At 33.3% G+C, this 21,581-nt stretch overlaps 1 protein-coding gene across 8 annotated transcripts in view; it reads left to right on the top strand.

Moving 5' to 3' along the window:
• The first annotated feature begins 5,059 nt into the window (after positions 1-5,059).
• The window catches only part of LOC129002118 (uncharacterized), a 54,793-nt gene continuing 38,271 nt past the window's right edge, over positions 5,060-21,581 (top strand). For 6 of the 8 annotated variants that reach the window (XM_054429697.1, XM_054429696.1, XM_054429693.1 and 3 more), the window contains exons 1-4: positions 5,519-5,681; positions 12,632-13,915; positions 14,577-14,964; positions 20,472-20,654. In XM_054429697.1, the coding sequence (XP_054285672.1) occupies positions 12,632-13,915; positions 14,577-14,964; positions 20,472-20,654 (1,855 nt within the window). In that variant the 5' untranslated portion in view covers positions 5,519-5,681. Of the gene's footprint in view, positions 5,146-5,518; positions 5,682-12,631; positions 13,916-14,576; positions 14,965-20,471; positions 20,655-21,581 lie in introns of those variants that run through there. The other 2 variants (XM_054429691.1, XM_054429692.1) reach the window with 2 other exon arrangements.

Raw genomic sequence — 21,581 nt, 5'->3', positions numbered from 1 at the left:
TTATTCTTTGGATTATGACTATTTCTCCTTTAAACTTACCACTGATAACTTTTGCTTCAATCATTTTTGGTGTCATTTTTAGCGAATTTCCTTATAGGGAAATAAGCTATTACCGTAGGTGGCATGGTAAGACCTAGACCCGGGATGGATTTACTCTTTCATTTTGATGTCCCCAGAGGCCAAAAACACCATTCGTTAAAATTTTTATATATGTATATATTCAATTCAATTCAATTCAAACAATTTTAATTAATGCAATTTTTTTATTAAATACATAATCCCTTGTGACATGCAAAGCACGCGCGTGATGAAAAACATATTTTTCTTAATACATTTCATTTTCTTGTTTCTGGCAGAAAAAAGCTCATTTTCCTTCTTTTTCACTTAAACAGAACAGTGAGTAGACATTTCCTATTGCAACAGTTTTAATCATATAAATAAATAAATGGTCTGTTTACAAAAATCGGCTTAACATATTATATATATATAGATTTCCGTAGTGGTTAATTATTCATAAGATTTACTTTCTGGAGAGAATTTTTAGAATAGTGTTTTATTAACTGTAAGGGTTTCTGTAATATTATTTATAATATGTTACCTTAAATTATCACTTACATTTCATTACACAGTTTAACTTTAACTAGTCTGAATCTCAATTTTTTAGTGAATATAAATTAAAATGTATGCAGCACTTAGCTCGAATTGATTAGGGGTTTAGGTTGGATAAGAAAAAGTACAGTCCAGCAAAAACTTCGCACCACGGCCTTGCTGGCGTTGCAGTCAAGAGGGAAGCTATCGTCAAGAGGAAACACCATACTTTGCAAAAAAATATATAGGCCTATTTTTTGTTTTGGTCAGAGAGGTTCTGCCTGTGGCTAAGTTGTAGCCAATAGTTTAATGCATAAAATAGCCTGTATTTTTTAATTTTTTACAAACAATGTTTCTGTAGATTGCATAAACAGGTAGGGCAATTTAGCATTTTGCAACGTGTAGAAAGAAACTACAATCGTACGCGTGCCGTATGGACTAATGTGTAATTACCTAAGGACAAAATAAAAATTAATTTATCTTTTACTGACTTAAAAAAAAACTGCAAAATCGGCATGTAAACTGCGAACTCAATTAGGCCTTTTACCATCACTAACTTTAACAACAAAACCAAGATACCAGAAAACGCCAAATAAAATTTTAACACAAATCACTAATTTTACTAATTAATTATGGATTCAATTTTAAATGGAAAACTCCTGCTTTGTTTTTATTTCAAAAACATTATAATGAGATGATATATTCTAAACGTTTCTGTAAACATTTGACGCTTACTTTAGTGTTTAATCAATATTTTGTTTAAAGTGGAATGACCTCAACGGCTACTCTGGAACTAACCTGAGAATTAAACTAAAAAAGTTCGTAAAGACAATATATTTTTTCACTAAAGCAATTACTATGACAAGTTCCAGTGAGCGGGGTTTATTAATTTTGTTTGGAGAAGGTTTTAACTAGGTACATTCTGTTTCTCAAAGGAAAAGGGGTTAAAATCATATAGACTAGCATGCATAGTATGAATAAAGTACAGGGAAAACCTATAACAGTAATATTTTGAGGTAGTTTCCTTTTCTTTATATGCTTGTCAATGCTGGAGAAACGTAATTTCGTGATTGGTTTCGACAAATGGGTAATCAAACCCTAACCATACACTGCAGTGGCAAAAATGTTAGACGTGAGCCGTTGATTAGCTTTTAGCGAATTTCCCATATAGGGAATAAGCTATTACCGTAGTACTCATGGTAAGACCTGGACGCGGGACCGATTTTTTTTTCGTTTCGAGGTCCCTAGAGGCCAAAAACACCATCCGTTCAAATTCATATATATATTATTATTCATATATGATTTATTAAATAAAAAAGAATATAACAACCAAAATTATAAGTTATCATACAGAACAAGAAACAATTCATTTGATTTAATTAACAAATTTTCACAGTCAAACAACAACGTATCAGACATAAAAGACAAATCAGGCATATACAAATTAAACTGCAGTTCCTGCTCAAAATTCTATATTGGCCAAACAGGACGAAATTTTCAAAGTAGATACAAAGAACATATTCAAGCAATTAAATCAAACAACAGAACTACACAAAAATCTACATTTGCAGAACACATACTTTCTACAGACCATACATACAAAAATTATAACGAAAACATTACCATACTAGACATTATTAACAAAGGAACCAAAATGAACATAAAAGAAAATTTTCACATATATAAACACTACAAAGAAGACAGAAACAACATTTTAAATATAGTACACACACAAACCACTAATCCTATATTTAACAAAATTATAAGTGTTAGAAAAACCAACAACTAAACATTCATTCACATAGGTACTAACAAAATTAACAGCTGTATTTATTCATAACATAATATTTTTGTTTGAAATTAGGTTAACACACTTGAAAATGTCCTTAGAGACGAAACATGTTGTGATTTATTAAATAAAAAAGAATATAAAAAAAGGGTACTCATGTTATTTTACATATTATTTATTTTTATATATATATATATATATATGTCCGTTAGCACGATAACTCAAGCAAAAATGATCCGATTTTGATGAAATTCGGTACAAACGTGTAAACCTACGTTTATTCGAACGAGTTCGCGATCCAGCATGATCGGACCATGGAAACGGGGGTTTACGGGGGGTTTTATGGGGTAAAAATAGGTTTTTCCCATTTTTTACCCAAAAAACTTAAATTTAGCAATTTCTTTCCAAACCATTTTGTAGAGCTTAAAAAAACAAATAATTTAGTATATTGAAGCGTTATATATGCGCCTAATGGTTACGGAGAAAATTCCAAAAAATTGTAAATTTAAAATTCCCATGTTATTCTTATGGAGAATAAGTAAACTGTTGTAGTTTGCTTGTTTATGAACATATTTTGATCAAATTAGAAAAATGTTTTTATTTCTTACAAACTATTAACATAAAAAAACAGTTTTACCTCCCTGATGCAGCAAACCTAAGTACTTGTTAAACTAATTCTATTTAAATCGGGAATAAATGTTATATTTTTAAGTAGACATTTCAGTGTAAATCAAATCAGTCAAATGGAAATTCGCTTAGTCTGCAGGTTTGCTGCGGCGGGGGTATTTCAAATATAGATGAATATAAACTCGTTAAATGTTTTAAAATAAAATCATAATATATCCATTGAATATAACATGTAATACTATCTAACAACTAAATGGCTAAAGAGGATGAAGAAGCAAATAAATAGGTATTGTAATGTGGTCTCAACCATGGTCTCAACTATGAACCCGCTGAACGTTTTAAATAGGCCTATTTCGATAGAATGTAAAGTCAATCGCACTTTTAGCAGGAATTCCACCACATAAACTTAGAATAAGAGTAGTTTCTATTTTTGTTTATATTATTTTGACCAGAACCAAATCTAGGGTAAAGTTTAGTCAAAGGGATGCATTTACACTAATTTAGTTTACCTTAACGAAAGGAGAATAAAAGTAGAAATAATAACTGGGCCAGGTCGCTAATTCAGTGGGTTTTACCAAGAACTTAAATTATCTCCACATCTTTATATGCCTTTTCATATTTCACGAAGACAATTTCCGAAATTACAATCGGGGAAGCATTTATATCAAAGAATTTTGTTAACTATAGACTACTGGTAAGCATTAAAATGCACAAACATACGCCTGTAAATTAAGTTACCATTCTTCGCAATGTAATGACATATTTGATGTAATACAGTATAATGATAATTAAATGCTAGAAACTCAGTTTCTATATCCCGTAAACTGATGCTGAGCCGGCCAAACTCCTAGCGCCAATGCCAAGCGATTTTATGCCTATTTTTAATCGCTTAAAAATGATACAAGCAGGCTCCGTATCAAAAAAAGCTTCAAATAAAAAATAAAATTCATACTTTGATCTAAAACTTTGCCGCAGGAATTTTTTCCCTGACCAAAAAATAAAAAAGTTCCTCGCTTACTACATTTTTCATGTTTTTTATGGTGTTAAAAAACAATCATCTGTTTTAATTTGCCTAAATAAATTATAAAAATTATGTTAAGGTAAAAACTAGCTTCATAGTAATGAGCACTGGTTTTTCCAGAAAAATAATATATCAATTTGAAATTTGTATGTTAACAAATAAGTGTAGCAGAGCAGGTTGAGTGAATGTATGTTTGTGTAAAACAGAGAGGTTCATTCGGCCCGTCCGCCTCGGTATCCCGCCAATTCGATTGACTTATGGCAGAGACTGTACCGTTGGAGCTTATGAAACTTGGAGGTTATGAACCGCTCTGTTTATTTGATATTTAAAAGTTGGAGTTTGTGAAATTTGGACATTGTGAAACTGTGCTTATTTGAAAGTTATAGTTTTGGAGTTTATGAAGTTTGGAGGTTATGAAACACACTGTTTATTTAATATTTTAGACGTTGGACTTTGTGAAATTTGGACATTATGAACCTCACCCACTTTTTATATCTAAATAGGCCTAAGTCATTATCTTCATAATTGATGAATGAAGTTGCCACTAAACATTACAAAATGTTAACAACTAAACAACTGTGAGGTGCAGTGCAGACAAGAACCGACCGAAGAACCAGACAAGTTTTTTGGGTTATTATTTTGTTGTTGTTGTTTGTGTAGTCGTACGTACGTGTGTAAATAAATAAATGTAAAACAAATACAAAATGTCTGCAGAATTGGCCTAGGCTAACAGCCAGCCCCAGCCAATGGCCAATCAGAATCAGATACCAAAATTTATGTTGGCAGGTGTGCCAAAAGAATTTCTTTGAAAGTTAAATAGCAGTATTTTTAAAACTTCAGTTAATCGGTAAAAATGCAATATTAAATGATTTTATTGATGAGATTACTTTTTTCAAGTAAATCCTCTTTTTACAACAGCGACTTTAAATAGCCAAATACTTGGAATATATATCTGTTGTTTGGAATGAGCATGCTCAGTAATGGTTTTTTTTGTTCTATTGCGAAGTTCAACCTGACTCCTTCTTTGAATACAATACACATCACTGAAGTGTTGCAGCTGCATGTGGTGTCACAATAAATATTATTCTTTTGAAATAATTTAAAAATAAATTTGTTATAGGTAAGTATTTTAATGCAACTTTTACGAATGTAAGTACACATTAATCTTAGATTGAAATTTGAATATCATCTTTAATCTACAATTTCATCATGTCGAGGAAACAAAAAAAAATCGATGAATGATAGCTTGAGTGCATGACTACTATTTTATTTCGCGATGACATAATACTTGTATTTTTTAAATTACTGGTTGGTTTATTTCCTGTATCTTTTGCCAACTTCCAATTTATCGAAAATACTTTCCCTGCGTTCACTATAAGTTTTTATTATTACCCACTTTTTCCTGACGCCCTGACGTTGGGTAGTGGAGAAACCTGGTGGCGATTCCCAGCATCTCTTCGTTGTCGCCATTTGAGAAATTTGTGCGTCGATCTTGTACGTTGGCAAGTCGGTATTCCCGCTTTTTCCTAAATGCATTACATTATGCCGTGCGGAAATGAATAGCTTAAAGCTCTGTGCTATTATTTAACTATTGTGTTATACGGTGGTGTTATTTGTTAAGATTAGTTGCAGTACCTCGATATTTTTCAATCTTAGGTAAGTTATAATTTCAAAAAAGTTGCATGAGATTGTCTAGCTTCACCCCACTGAAGCTTCTCGGTTGCCGCCTAAATTTGTTGCATCAATATTGATGGGTTAGTGTAGGCCTAGGCCTACCTTTGTTAGCCAAACTGATATTTTGAACTTCTGATAAGTTACTACATTTTTATCTATAAGTTACTGCTTGCTATTGAGCCATAAATATGATTGCATTATTAAATGCTGATCATCATTCATTGAACAGACTGTAGCCGATAGTGTCTCAACTAAGAAGTTGGGTTAGGACTAGGCCTAGCCTATTTCTGATTTAAATTATAGGACTTTTGAACCATTGTTCATTCTAATCTCTTATAAGTTACTGATTAATAATTAGGGGTAATTATTTAGTAAGTTATAACTTAGGTGCCCCCAAAAGAAATTTTTAATTTTGATGTCTAACCTTAAGTAAAGTATAGGACAACTTTTTTACCACCTGAATGCAAATAATACCATTATTTTTCACCGCTGATGAATATTTCTCAAGATAGCCTATCACTGAAAAAATATACTTGTAACATTAAGTACAAGCAACAAGGACATTTAACTTAAGTTACTAGTGGAATGAACTGTGGATGAAGTAAATAAGCCAACAGCTGATTGTTTTCAGTCATTATAGTCAAGCTAATGGAAGTGACAACTTAATTAGCTAAAGGTACGTTTTGCTTGGAGCGGCAGTCGCGGGGTGGTAGACTGTTTTGCTTGGAGCGACAACTTCTTCTTGGCGTCACCGAGACGTGGTACCGTCAATGCACCTAACCTCAAAAGTGCGCACTAAGTAAAGATTCACTAAACTTAAATAAATTTGATAAATTTACTTAACTTAACTTAGTACAGTAGACCCCCTCTTAACCGACCCTAATGGGACCGGACCTAGGTCGGTTAACTCAAAAGGTCGGATAAAACGGGCAATCCCTAAAATCATAACATAATGAAGTGCTAATCATTTGGAATTATATAATCATTATTTTGAAGTCATACTTGCATTATTTATAAAATAAACTACTCTTATCTCCTTTTTCATATTGATAGAAAAGTCACAAATAAACACAAAACACAGTTAAGTCAAATAGGCCTACTTTCAGTGGAATATATTATTATAATACTAGGCAAGAGTCAATAAAATTGTATTAATTGATGCTTTCCAAATACATCGTAATACAGTACATAACCTTTTGTCGACATTAAAGATACAAGTGACCATTTTGTTACAAAACAGGACGTTTATTTATAGCCTCTCACTGGAGGCTCCAGGCACAAAAACTATCTTGACCTTGATTAACCCCCTTTCCCTGCCTTCCTTACAAGTTGCGTTGTTTGTTTACTCCGGCGATAAGATAATCAGTTCTCAAAATCGTAACACACTTTATGATGTTATAAATTTGCCGCACAGATAACAAATCGGATCAGATGTGCTCGAGCTACGAACGATGATGACAAACTGACAATAGGCTATGCTATATTTTTTGTGCTCAACGCAAAATAGCTTATTGTTAGTCATATCCTGTGGAGATAAGCGTATGGTTCAGTTCTCATCGCCCAGCGTGGGAGCGGAAATGCCAAGATTCCTAGAAAGCGGCGGTTATACCGAGCTGCTCTCAAATCAAGGTCGGTTAAAACAAACTGTATTAGTTTACGATCGAAGGCGGATAATCCGATTATCGGTTAATACGAGGTCGGTTAAGAGGGGGTCTACTGTAAAACTTAACAATTATTTTAGTATTCTTTATGTGTAGGTAAGTTATTTATTTGTTATGAGAAACATTCCAAAACTGCCATGCTACAAGCCAAAATGAAATAAAATTAGGTACTCAATTTCTCCGTAAATTGCAGTAACTTACACAAGCCTAACTTGAATTGGAAATCAGTGTTACAAACGTAACCTCCTCACAGGGTTTGTTGATTTTGTTGATTGTACTTATTGTGAATGAAAAAAAATAGGTAGGCTACCTACTGTAATAATTGGCATTTTATATATTACCTATGACGCGCCTAACTTTTAAGCCAATTTGATCATTAGCCATTTAGCCTATATAGGCTAAAGAAAAATATTTTTTGAATCCCCTAAACAAAAATGTAAGTTAATTAGATATCTTTTAAAGTCGACAATCTAAATAATCTACTAATGTATTGGGTAACTTGTATAATAGTCTAACATAATATTAAACTAACCAGATCTTCCGACTTCACCAGCTATTGCCTGCCAGACGTTGTCCTTTATTCTTTGGTCTTTGTAGGAGATATGTTTCAAATCATAAAATACAGGGTGTTTTGCCACTTGTAATATTCGTCTTCCTCACCACTAAAATTTAACCTAATCCCAGACGTTGTCCGGGTAGCCCACGACACCATATAGCAAAAATAAAAGGTCGTTGAACTTGTCAAAATGTTGTACACTATATAACAATCTTAAATGTAACTGTCACTGAGCGACTGTCGCTCCTGACTGGTCTTGGAGCAGTACCCAGCGGCTGCGCGGCTGTCGCTCCAAGCAAAACGTTCCTTTACTCGGATTTTTCTATTTGAAAATAAAGGCCAATAAGTTAACACATTTAACTTTAGTTAATGTAATTTATTATTGTTACCGTACCGGTAGTAAGTAGTATTTTATTCTTAACTTATTACCGGTAATGATTTATATTTCGCCATTCAGAAATTACATATGGTGCTATTTTAACAACACCTAACCAAACCAAAACTATAGAACAATAGCAAACTCCTTTTGATGTCAGAAAAGGCATGTCAGGGTGGTTGGCAGTGCTTTAACTTCTATGTGAATTTGTGACTATATTTTGTTGTTATTTGGTCTCCAACGTGGCAACCCGTAAGACACATGTTAATTTAATTTAATTAACCTTTTGTGTTTATTTTTGAGGCTATTTTAATTTAAATATAGGGATTCTGCACATCTACAGGCAAATCTTACTAAATGGTATGCACATAGATTTTCCCTGCGATGCACAGGAGCTGAGAAAAACGGGTTTCAATAGCATGCTTGTCTATTAATATAGAATTTAGCCCCGATGTTAAACCTCAATAAGAAATGTTGAATTCCCATTTTTGGTCCAATTAACATAAATATTCTCAAAATAGAAATAAAACCTGCACATAGGACCGATAACCTTTCTTTTGGTAGGCTACAACCCGCGTGTAATTCTGTCCAGTAGGCCTAAGTTAGTGTCAGGCTAGTGTCACAAGTTTTTTTACAAAAGTTTTTTTCATACATAAGATTAAATAAAGGAATAGTACGGTAACCTTTTCAGGCACATGGGAAATATACTGTAGAGTTAATTACTTTTCTTACCTTTACCTTTATTACACAACCTGCATGTAAATCGGTCCAATAGAACTCCAGATCTCACTTTTAATAGACTTAAAATTTTACCCAATGTTAAATTGTCAATAGAGATTTTAATTTCAGTTTTTGATAACATTTAGATGAGTAATATCTGAAATCAAAGAAAAATTGGCAAATAGGCCTACACAGACAATTGCCTTTCATTTGGTACCAACCGCGTGTGAAACTGCCAACAAGCTTAGTATGGTCAGGGTGGCAGTCTAAGCTTAACATTTTGGCCCCATGTTAAATCTTCATAAGAAAAGTTTAATTTATATTTTTGACCCAATTAACATGGATATTTTCAAAATACAAATATAACCTGCACATAGGACCGATGACCTTTCTTTTCGTACTACCCGCGTGTAACTCGGTTCAGTAGTATGGTCAGGCTAGCTGTCATAAGCTTTAAATTTTAGCCCTCATGTTAAATCTCCACGAGAACATTTTATTTGTATATTCGTTCCTAGAGGTCGCCCCGGGTTATAAAACTCAACCAAGAATATGTAATGTACAGACTTCTCTATTTTCACCCCACACTGTTTTAATAAGACATGTGTAAATTGTTTGGATTTTCTGTTTGTATTTTATTTTGTTTTTATTTTGTCAACAGCGTAGTAACCTATGAGGCCCGCGTTAATTTTTTTAAAATTTCAAATTAATTTTTCGTGCTTATTTTTGAGCCTATTTTAATATAGGCCTAAAGGAATTCTGCACATCCACAGGAAAACATCTTTCATTTTATACCGACTGCGTGTAATTCGGTCCAGTGGTTTCACAAAAGTTTTTTAAATACCTAGGCTATAATTTTTATTGTGGACTACCGGTACATCAAGTGAACATAATTTTTACTCCAAAACATTGGCATGCATGTATACCTGCATTGTCTCGGATAAGCTTGACTTGACTCCAAGTTATGTAAAGATAATTGGTTTAAAAAATTTCTGGGGTCACTCGGGCAAATACCGCCCTTACTCTCCACTGGGTGTTGCCGCGTCCTAGGGCTGTGGTGGTGGTTAGGAAGGGAGAGTGAGGCTTCATTCTCTCCCCCCACTGTTGCCTTTCTACTCGCATACAAATATTTGCTGATCAGTCGTGTTTATAACAGTGTAATACGTACTGCAATATTGTGTAAAAGGGATATTTAGACCACCATGTAGGATTATAATTAAGTTTACGGGTTTAAATTATTGGTCACTATTTCGGGAGGGTATTTTATTCTGTCAGATACTGTTAAACCAGTAGCCTAATAGCCAATTATAAGCAGTTCCGGGTTTAATGGATCCCAAAGCTTAAACGCCTAATAATTTATATGTGAGTCATTGAATCAACAGCGGCGTTAGGAAGGCCTGGCAGTGCATGTTTCTGATTGGACGTGAGGGTCGGTTTTAAGTTATTCCTCTGTGCCTTGGATAGACTAGAGGCTATCGTTACAGAATGTTCTCCCAAGCATTGATTTTATGTAAGTACTAGCTGTACCCGAGGGCTTTGCCCCGTTTAACTTCATAAGTATTAATAATAAATTAAAAATTACTATCTCCACTAAGCCTGTGGTTATATTGGCTCTATTCATGAATAAAATCTGCTCAATTGGTCAAGTCGTCTGCCTGTCCTAATGTGGTTTTATGTCAATGCTCGTTAATTTTCAAGATGAGCTCATTCGCATGGCTCAATCACGTCCTGATTGAAGTTCGTTTGCTATGCTTACTCATTTTTAGGTTGGAGCTCGTTCGCTACGCTAACTCGCCTCCAGGGTTGAAGTTTGTTCGCTATGCTCACTCACCTTTTGGTTGCAAGCTATTGTCATAAATGTAAAAAAATAATAGTGCTACACCCTTTTGGTAAACCTATTAACTCTCTAATGCTATTGAACATCACAGAATCAAATTGTTTAGTTGAACCAGCTGTTAAGATTCTTTAATTCCATTTAAATATGAGTACTCATGAGGTTAACATGGGAAAATCCAGAGCCACTGGGGCGGAGCCCGAAAGCCCGATTAAAATAAAAACTACTTAGTTTTCCTATTTAATACCCAAAGAATCGGTGTACCGAATTTCAGCCTCCTAGGTAAATCAAATGGGAAGTGGTAGAATTAGTGATGAGTGAGTCCGTGAGGGCTTTGCCTTTTATATTTATGTTCCGTATGCAAGTAGGCCTATTTGATAACATTTCAATGCCAGTGTTCATGTTTGAACTGACGTGAGCTTGTGATTTATCATTTTTACAGTGTTAACTTACGTAAAACTTATAGCCTATGACTTTAAATTGTATATTTTCACAGTCCATGGACCTTAAGGCTGTTTGTTAAATGTGTCCGATATTAAAGCATAACTTAAGAATCCTAAAGTAAAAATGCAATGAAATCTAATTTGAAGTATCGTACAGCTCGTGACAACTAAGCTGGAGCTTGGCCTAGCGCCGGTAGGGAAAGACCGAACTGCAAACATTTCTGCTGCCTCACAGGGTTAACTCCCCTTGTACTATAAACTTGAGCACCTTCATATGGGTGGCGAGGACAGTTGATGCAACCCGCATGACGAGACAATGTTTTTGAACTAGCTACTAGTAGCGATCGGCCAAGTTAGATGTCCAGCTTAGATGACACGAGCTGTATGATCGGATAATTTGGTACAAACGTGTAAACCTACGCTTATTTGAACAAATTTGCAAATTTATGGGTTAAAAATTGGGTTTTCCCATTTTTGAACCGTTTAACACCAGATTTCATAATTTCTTTCCAAACCATTTGGTAGGGCTTAATAAATAATTTTGAATATTGAAGTGTTGTTAATTTATGCCTAACGGTAACGGGGTTAATTCAAAGCGAAGTAGTCTTAGTTATAGTACTCCTGAAGTTTTTGTGACCAGGCTGATCCAAAAAAGCTACACCGGTACCTCTATGCTGGTGGAGTGTGCTTGCCTATTTTTTTTTTTTTGTTTATGTTAGGCTAACTCTACATTTTAATCTTAAGAGATAAATGTAAGTGTTAGGCCCTAGCTCAAAAGCCAAAAAACTGCATTTGGATCCCAACACAATGGTTGTTTTTTGACCCATTGGAGATAATTCATTTATACATTTTTAGTTTACGGCCAACATAACCTACCTTAAACCATATAGGTACCACACTAACACAACTTGTTGGATTTTTAATTGTTGCACACTTAAAAAACATAATATTGCCACAACAGTCACTTAACGTCACTTCTGGTTTGATGATGGTTAAAAGTCAGTAATTGAGAAGGCGAAAACTTCTGGATTAAAAAGTACACCATCAGCCGGTCGGTGTGAGATAAAACATTCCTCACTTTTTGAATTGCCCTTGTCTGTACATCCAAATGTTTTTAGCCTACAAAATTGGTAAACATTGATCTTTATTACCTATGTGGATTGCATTGTTTTGCTATTAAGTTATTTAGATTTGCTATATTAGACTGTGAGTTCAGGAAAATACATGTCTTATTAATTGTCACTCACTCAGTATGAATTTAACTTTTTTCTTCTGATTGTAATAATAATGGAATCAGGGCCTAGATGTAATTTTAAGATGTATCAAACAGTGTTTGTGGTTTCAGATGGATCCAAATGATGCTGTGCCTTCAGGCACATTTTCTGAAGAAGAAAAGCTGCCAGAAGGTATGGATGAAGATTCCAGTTGGTTTACCAAGAATCTTGGTGATGAAAGTGACAATACTGAAGGGATGAGTTCTCAAATCAACCAAGATGAGCTTAGCCAGGGAAATGACGATAATACAAAACCAACAGAAGAAGCTATGGAGACTGACTCACCATCTGAACTTCTTTCTGAAATAACAGAAAAAAGTCAAAAGAAAGAATTGACTGAATTGAAGGACATTGAAATAAACAGCAAGAAACATGATATTAGTAATGAATTAAAAGAAATGTTTGAGGAGAAAAGTAGTGATGCTGAGGAACTACAAGAGACTTCCTTGACCAAACATTCGCTTGACACGGACATCACCAAAGAGGACAAACTGAAAGACATTGTGCCTGATGATATATTAGGAAAAGACGATTCATTTGATGAACTTGACAATGATGCATTGCACCAAGAGCTTGAAGCTCATTTAACCTACGACAAAAGCGAACAACTCTCTGAGTTAAACAGCGAAAGTTCTATATCTCATCCACAAGAAGGTGAACATGACAGTCAAAAAGAAGCCGAATCAGGTCCAGAGATGACCAAACTTGATGAGTTGAGTTTTGAAGGCAAGACAGAGTTGTTAAATGACATAACAGAAAATATAGGCACTAAAGAAATAGATGAAATCATGCAAGAAAGTATCCCCGTCGAGGAGGAAGATAATGGTAACAAAACAATTTCAGAGGATAAGGAGATTTCAAAAGATTTAATTAGCGAATTGAAAGAAGATTTAGATAATCAAATAGAAAATTTAACAGATGAAACCAGTGCTAAATCAGAACAAACAGAAGAAAATACAGAGAATGAAAACATTGGAAACATCGTAGATAAAGAAAATATCGAATTGAATCAAGAAAACATGATGGTAGAATTTGCTCATGGTAGCGGTAATCAAGTTTTGATCCAGATAAACACAGACAAGTCTGAAACAAATGAAGAAGATTCGGGGAAATCAGAAGGCATTGTGATGGAGACTTCTGACGGACAAACTTTGGTATTTTCTTCCTCCGATGCAGCGGAGCCTGATGATGTGTCCCAGGTTGAGGGGGGAGCGGAGTTCCTGCAAGCTGTTACTGGCAAGCTGGAAGATGTTCTAGCAACAGAGCCTGAAAAAGAACCAGACCTTCCTTCTACAACAGCCACCCAGTCCCCGACCAAAGCTACTCCTGTTGACAAGAAAGAAGTTCCATCCAAGGTAAGTTTTCAACTACTGAGAAAACATTCAACCATCAATTTGTATTGTTTTGTTTTGATCAACTATTACAATTAAATGAGGTTGGTTTGTTTGTACAGTACAATCTCTTTATGTTTAAACTTATTTGAGGAAATGCATTTATAATTCATATTAGGCCTAATAAGTAATTTATGCCACTATTAAAGTGCTATATAATGTATACATTTTAAAGAATAAACAAATTGGTATAAATATTAGCACATGGCACATACATTTAATGCCTGACTGTAGCGCTGCATGTCTCGTGGTGAGTCAATGTCATTGTTTTATTATGATGTGTAAATATTTCCTTAGTGTTTTTCTCCGTAACAAATGAAAATATTGTGAGTATAGGCTATTTTTAACTTTTGTTGTTTTTTGTTGTGTCATTTCTCCTGCTAACATGAATTTTTGTTATGTCGGATCAGCCACGGTCTCAGTTTATAGTTAATAAGGTTGTGCTGTACTTCAAATAATTGGCCTATAAGTCCAAGTGTTATTTATGTACTATTTAATAATTTTTATTAGCATTAACAGTTATTACTCTATTTTAATTTGTTGGTTGTAATTGTTTTACAAGATAAAATATCATAGTAATGATGTAAATACAATTTATACTGATACCAACCATTTTAATTTCCAGGACTCCCCTAGATGCTGCGTTCCAACATGTAAAAGTGGTAAAACGGGATTAAAAACCACCTATAGATTCTTTAAACCTCCAGTAAATAAAATATTGTACAAAAAGTGGGAATATGTATTTAAACAGGCAAAACAAGAATTGACTCCGGAATTACAAATTTGTGAGCTTCATTTTCGAACCGGGCTAATTTATAAAAGGGGTATGGACAAATTTGGAAAAGTATTGTGGGCCTTGAGAGATGGAGCTTTACCAAAGCTTACTGCCTCTTCCGGACTGTTGCGATTGGGCGGAGTTCCTCCTTCAACAACTGTACAAGTGCCAAAGAAACCAGAGTCGCTGATTAAGCCAGCGACATCCCCAACAAAGTCTATCAGTCCTTCAGCTGCAGGTAAGAATACATATAAGATTATTTTTGGTAACCTGGGCTTTCTTTTATATTCTTTGTGTTTGTTTTCAACAAAATTACATTTATTCAAACCGACACCAATAACAATTTATGTAACTATAAATAGGCCTTTAAATAAACCTAATTTACTAAACCACATTAATTAATTTAATTTAATTTATTTACTTTTGGTATTTTAGTTATTGTATTATTTAACTAAACAACAAATTATGAATAAAAATATTTTATTTCTTGTATACCGTAATTTAAGTTATATTTTGGACGATGAACTAAATGTGTAATCCTAATTCTTTTACCCTGTGATATTTTCAACTTAAAAAGCTTGTAGCAAGTACATTTTTGTAACGATCTGTAATAATACAACTGCACTGACATATTCCCTTGTTCTTCATTACATCTATTTGTTCAAAAAACTGCATTTTTATATTGTAATCCTTCTGGAACTATTCTCACTGACTCACTGCCATGGCCAATTTTACCCAAGCTGGTACTTTGCCTTACCAACACATTGTATTAACTCGTAGATAATACAAATTAATAAATACAGATAATTTTGTATTTAGTCCTCAATCATGTTAACTGTGTCCCTCTATGGACTTGTATAAAGACCTTTTCGTGTTTATTTTAAGTTTTGCATTTGGTTAAATATTGTGAGTCCACTCAGCAACATCAGATGGTTTAAGTTTGAATAATTCCGTTTCAAAAACATTTTAAATACCATTGGCGTAAAATTCCAATTAAAAACCAATCGAGAAAGACGGTATGAAATAAAAACTAACTCGTTGAAATAATATTTGTTAGACTACCGTATCTCAAATGGTCACAATGAAGATAAAAAAAAAATTAGCCCCCAGTTCAATTTCTGAGGAGAATAGAATGTCTATAAATCCTCTGTCTTTCCGTGTTGTATTTTAAGTTAATAAGTTTAGCAATTTTATTTCAATTTCATATTCTTTAAAAATTGTTTGATTCATTCCTCCTAGTAGCAATCTTGTTTGTTCATAATTTTTGTTCATTTATTGCAATTATGCTTGCATGCATTCTCATCATCTGTACTAAAGAAGGAAACCGGTTTACTCTGCTATTACACAATCTTTATTCATTGGACATTTTTGTTTAACTAAGTAAACTTAGTCTGCTGGACTAATTTAGAAAGGTTTTCTATAAACAAAAGAAAAAATACAATCTGTCACTTGGATCATCCCATTCGCTATGTCCACACTTGTGTTTCTATTTGATTTTTTTATTTTCAACTTTCGTTTTGATTTGCGTCTTAACGCAAGCAGGTGAAGCATGCTGTGTGACTGTCCACACATATTCACTATAACGTGTTCCTCGCAGAATGGCCAAGTCGTGTAAAAGACATAGGCCTAATTGGTGTGCAGTATTATGATTTATAAGTCTGATTATGAGTCGTGACGCTTTGGCAGTTGCTGAAATTAATGTTGCTTGTTTAATATCGAAAGTGTGCAAACGCAAGAATCTTTTCAATATTAGGCTAAGTAAGAAGTTTGGAGCTTATAATGCAAAATGCTTAATGAAAATGCTCCTATAGTCTTCAATAAGATCAAGAGTTTCCTTGTTGTCTGACGCCATCACTACACAATGCAATAAACAAGTTAAAACAACCCAAAACAATCCTAAGCAGCATGGTGAAACGCAAGAATAACCAAAGTTGGATTCTGCTTGCTTTGCGACATACAACTCAGAAGCTTCTCGGGTTTCTCGGAAGAAAGCAGGCTTCTCCGCATGCGTCACACGCTCTAAAGCAAGCGCTGTGCAGCATGTGTCAAGAGCACATAAAATCGCACAATTGTGGACATAGCTACTCTCCCTTTCACTCAATGATAACTTATAACTTTTGATCAAATAACCACCTTACCACCAACAAAATGAACCGCCATTTTGAACAGTTTGGTACTGTCAGATTGATGTTTACAAAGAATACAACACTGCTTCATTGACAGATTTTTGATCATTTTAATCAAAATCAAATGAAATTATAAACTGTACGATTTACACACGATAATTATAAAGAAAAAATTTACTTACCTACTTAATAAATGCATGTATTCAATGATTTAATTTTATTAAAATTAAACGTCTAGAACACTATATCTGTCTTGATTGATTTAGGCATAATTTTTGACAACCTTAATAATAAATTGAATCAGCAATATATCAACCAACTTATCAAGAAAGAGTTGAACCAACACAGGTAAGGTACCGGTAGTTGAATAGCCATTTAAGATCATGTCAACCACTTGGTTTACAGTACCACATTATACTAGGTATTCTTTGGTCCTGATTTTAGTGAGAGTTGGATCAACTGTAGGCCTATGTATAATTTTTTTTTGTACTAGCATGCTCTTTACAGGTTGACATTTATGGATACCATCCAGCATCAAAATATATTTTCATATTGTGTGTGATAAATTGTAAATAAAGTTTTGTTTTTAAAGTGTTCTATTCTTGTTTCCTTATAACCCGCAGGTTGCATTAATATTATTTATATAAGCCCTAAAAACAATAAATTATTATTTGCATTTTGTATTATTATAATTATTTTTAAAGGGGGAGGGAGAGAATATTTTAAAAATATAAACAACACACAGCTTGTTTCATTCACAAGTTTTATGAGTGGGAAATATCTAAAAGTCCAGACTTGTTAGGCCTACAGTATAAATTTAAGTGTAGCTTTTAGAGGTTAATTCTATAATTTCATGTAGCCTACAAATCAGAAATATAATCAAATCATTTTATTCGGCCAAATTAACAATAATACAATTTATTAGCCATGTCAATACAAATTACTATACATTTACCAATGTGCTATATTATTTTTTAAGTTACACTAAAAAAGTATAAAATATAGAACAAGTTGAGGAGGGTTTTGTGCTTACGCTTTCTTGCAGTCTTGTAAACAATAAACATGACTGGTCCAAATATTTTTGCCTATACAGTAGGCCTACTTTTCAGTAAAGATTTATATAGGTTTTTATTGTATTATAACTAAAGGCTACAGTGATAAATGAAAGTGGATATTTAAATATTTTTCATATTTGACAGTGCTAATAATTAACCCAAGACGTACCAACTACTTAGACCTAAATGAAAAAAACAAAACCCTCCACACATTTAAAATCGTTGATCAGGCTAGTGGCATAGTCATCATATATGGTTTGCAGCCATCATTTCCAGTCCAGACAGAATGTCAAACAGAACGTTTAGATCCTTTTGTGAAATATTGGATCATAGATGGAATCGCTACCAAGTTTAAAACGGCCAAAGCAAATTTTTATTGTCACTATATTTTTGGATCTGTCGAATAAAGTTGGTGAATTCGATATTTTGACGAATAAAATATAGGCCTACTGTACATCCGTCCATAACTAGATGGACAAAATGAACCTTTTTGTTTGATAAAATGCATGCACTTTTGATATGTAAAACCGTGCAGTCAATTTAATATTTTATAATTCTTGGAAGAACTAATATGGCTACAAGAGCGTAAAGACAGCTTCGATTTTTAGGTCGTAGAAGTAGAAAGGCGCTGATTTGACCAATGACGTTGCAAGCAGCAAGGTCGATACTAGCTTTGCAGTTGCCAACCGTTACTGGCTTCCTCATGTTACAAAAAATAATAACTATGCAGAATTGTACACACATATCAATAAACTTGTTAGTAACGCCTGATACTTTTTAGCGAATTCCCCATATATATATATAAGCTATTTATTTTAAAAGTCGATTGATATTATTGTGTAACCACTACGTAATGCTTCTCTATTGAAGTTTGAAGTGTGTGTGACAAGCCTACAGGCTGTTCGCTAGAGGAGCAAATACCGTTTGGATTCCTCTATAGCATGTCCACCGACGAAAGACTGTCTGGCAGAGTTGTTACAGTCTGTTCGCTGAAAGAGTGCCACTCTTATCGTTATTGCTTAACTTGACTACAGCGTGCTCATTAAAGGATAACCACGAATTGAAGTTAGTCTTAACTCTGTTCGCTGAAGTATGAGCCAAATGTTAATTCCGATCTTGTTGTTTCGTCTTGACTTTTTTGTACATCTATAAATTTTCTCTCAATGATTTTTAGCAAAATAAATCTAAAACTTTATTGGTAATTATTATTTATGATGCAAATATGCATATTTTACTTTTTCAACTATTAAGTTATTAATTACAGTAATTGGGTTATACAGGTTGAACAACTTAACTGTACCGCCATTGCTATCTCAGAAAATATTAAATAGGGAACTTCTATTTTCTCATGACAACAAAATTATATGAATTCCACTTTTTCAAAAAACGGTCGTCATTTTCCAATATGGCGGATAACTTAAAAATTTCTTACGGAACTTCTATTATTTTATGATGATGATAAAACTTAAATGCAATTTAAAAATATTTCCATTCCTTAAATTTTTTCTCTAAAGCTACTCGTTTGGGAGTTGCAGCATGTTAACTTTTGGAAAAAGCTGCTATTTTCGTACATTCTGCATCCTGTAGCTCATATTTAGAGAGGAAATGCAAAGAATAAATTAGTCTTAAAATTTGCATCTGCATTCAAAAAAGATTATAAAATACTGGGAGATTCATCATTTCAAAGTAAACGCCACTTTGGCGGCCATTTTGTAAAAAGTAAAATTCATCATTTGAATGCATTTTATGATCTTTTTAGAATGTAAATGCAATTTCAAAACAAATTTATTCTTTGTATTTCCTCTTTAAACTTAATTGTTAAGGAGCTACAGGATGTAGAATGTACAAAAAATACCTTTTTCAAAATGTAACACTCTATAACTCCTAAACAAGTAGCTTTAGAGAAAACATAAAAAAATAAAAACATTTTCAATTGCATTAAAATAATGCAATAATGCTAATAAATATATTGGAAAATGAAACCCTAATGCTTTATACTTAAATGTATATTATATTCACTAGAAATTCAGTGGAAACATGAATGGTTGAGTTTTTTAAATGCATATATTATGCAATTTACCTAAAACATTTTTCATAGGTGTTAATGTTATGTTGTAATACTTTTTAGAAATGCCTCTTGTATCTTAATTTTCTTCTTTTCTCCAGATTATGTTTTAGGCCTAATAATGTTGAAGGCCAGTAGGCCTAATAATGTTTTAGGCCAGGCCTAATAATCTTTTAGGCCAGGCCTAATAATCTTTTAAATCTAAATGTTACCAAATATGATTAAAAGGTCAACTTTAGACCTTCGGCAAGTAGTATTTCAAAACAATTTTGGTTTAAGGTTGTTTTAAGTAGGTAGGTGTTAATGATTTAAAAACTTAACTTCCTTAACAAATCTAGGCTGAAATTCAAATAGTTAATCTGTGTTTTACATGCTATTTTATAAGCACTCTAATGATTGTATGTAAAAATAACTGGCATATTAAAAATTGTTACTTAGTTTTAATCTTTTGTTAGTCTACCTGATTTTTTGTGGGATTGACTCGCCTATTTTGTTGTAGCACTAGCAGGAAAATCTGCAAGTCCAGGCACTTCTGCAGCAGGAATCATAGGAACACCTAAAGTTTTAGGAAAGAAAATTCTTCAGAAACCTGTGAAAACAGTAGCCACCAAGGTGTCAAATGAAGTCACTGACATTGGATTCCTCTACAAAAATCCTGAGTTGGTTAAAGGTAAAAAACTAAGTACGTATTGTTCGTGTTTCATTAATTTTGTTCAGTAAAGTACCTATCAAGTAACACCAGTTTAAAGTTTGAATACTAAAAAAAATCTTGACAGTGCCATTGTATTCCTACAATGGTTTTAAAAACTTAGTTTGGTATCGTAATTATTTCAAAATGTTGGATATATTTGTTAATTCAGGCTTTAAATCACCTCAATTCTGTGTCCTCCCAAGAAAAAAATTTACTACAGCGTGTTCATCAAACTATAACGATAGGTTGAAGTTAGTCTTAACTCTGTTTGCTTAAGTATGGACCAAATTTTAATTTCAATAAAATTTCAATCTACGGTTTTTTCAAAATATGGCTATTTAAAATATTAAACATAATTGCAATACTGGTACTGTACGTACGACACCATACTTAAAGCGAAGGATTGTAGGCCTACTTAGACTTACCTGCTTTTTGTTTTGGTCTTTTTATTCACACCTATTCATAGTTTACCTTATAACTTTCATATCTGGATTAACCAAAAAGATGAGTTCACTGACTATAAAATAATTTTGTTAAAATTGTAAGGATTTTAGGCTACTCTGAGCAATTTTAATAGAACATTGAATTATTAGTTTTAGCTTATTGAATTAAAGATGGAACTTTGGTTTCCCACTTCGACATTTCACTACAAATGCAATATACAAATCATAAAAACAAACAAACTTAGTATTTTTGATCGTCACTATCTATGACTACTATATACTCTTATGTTTGATAATCATATCACACAATACTGTCACATAATTATAGAACAATAATCAGGCATTAAAGAACCTTTAAAAATCAACTTTTACCCTACGTAGTACAGAGAGCGGCAAAATTATCTAACGGTTTTCTTTGCCATGCTGTCGAGCGTGTGAGTGGAAGATGGTGGTGGGAATAGGGGTGTTACAAAGC

Source organism: Macrosteles quadrilineatus, unplaced genomic scaffold (genome assembly GCF_028750875.1).
Source record: "Macrosteles quadrilineatus isolate MER2022 unplaced genomic scaffold, UCM_ALF_1.0 Scaffold_9__3_contigs__length_116548681, whole genome shotgun sequence".
In the NCBI taxonomy this organism is placed as follows: domain Eukaryota; kingdom Metazoa; phylum Arthropoda; class Insecta; order Hemiptera; family Cicadellidae; genus Macrosteles; species Macrosteles quadrilineatus.
This window is presented reverse-complemented; position numbering and strand designations above follow the sequence as displayed.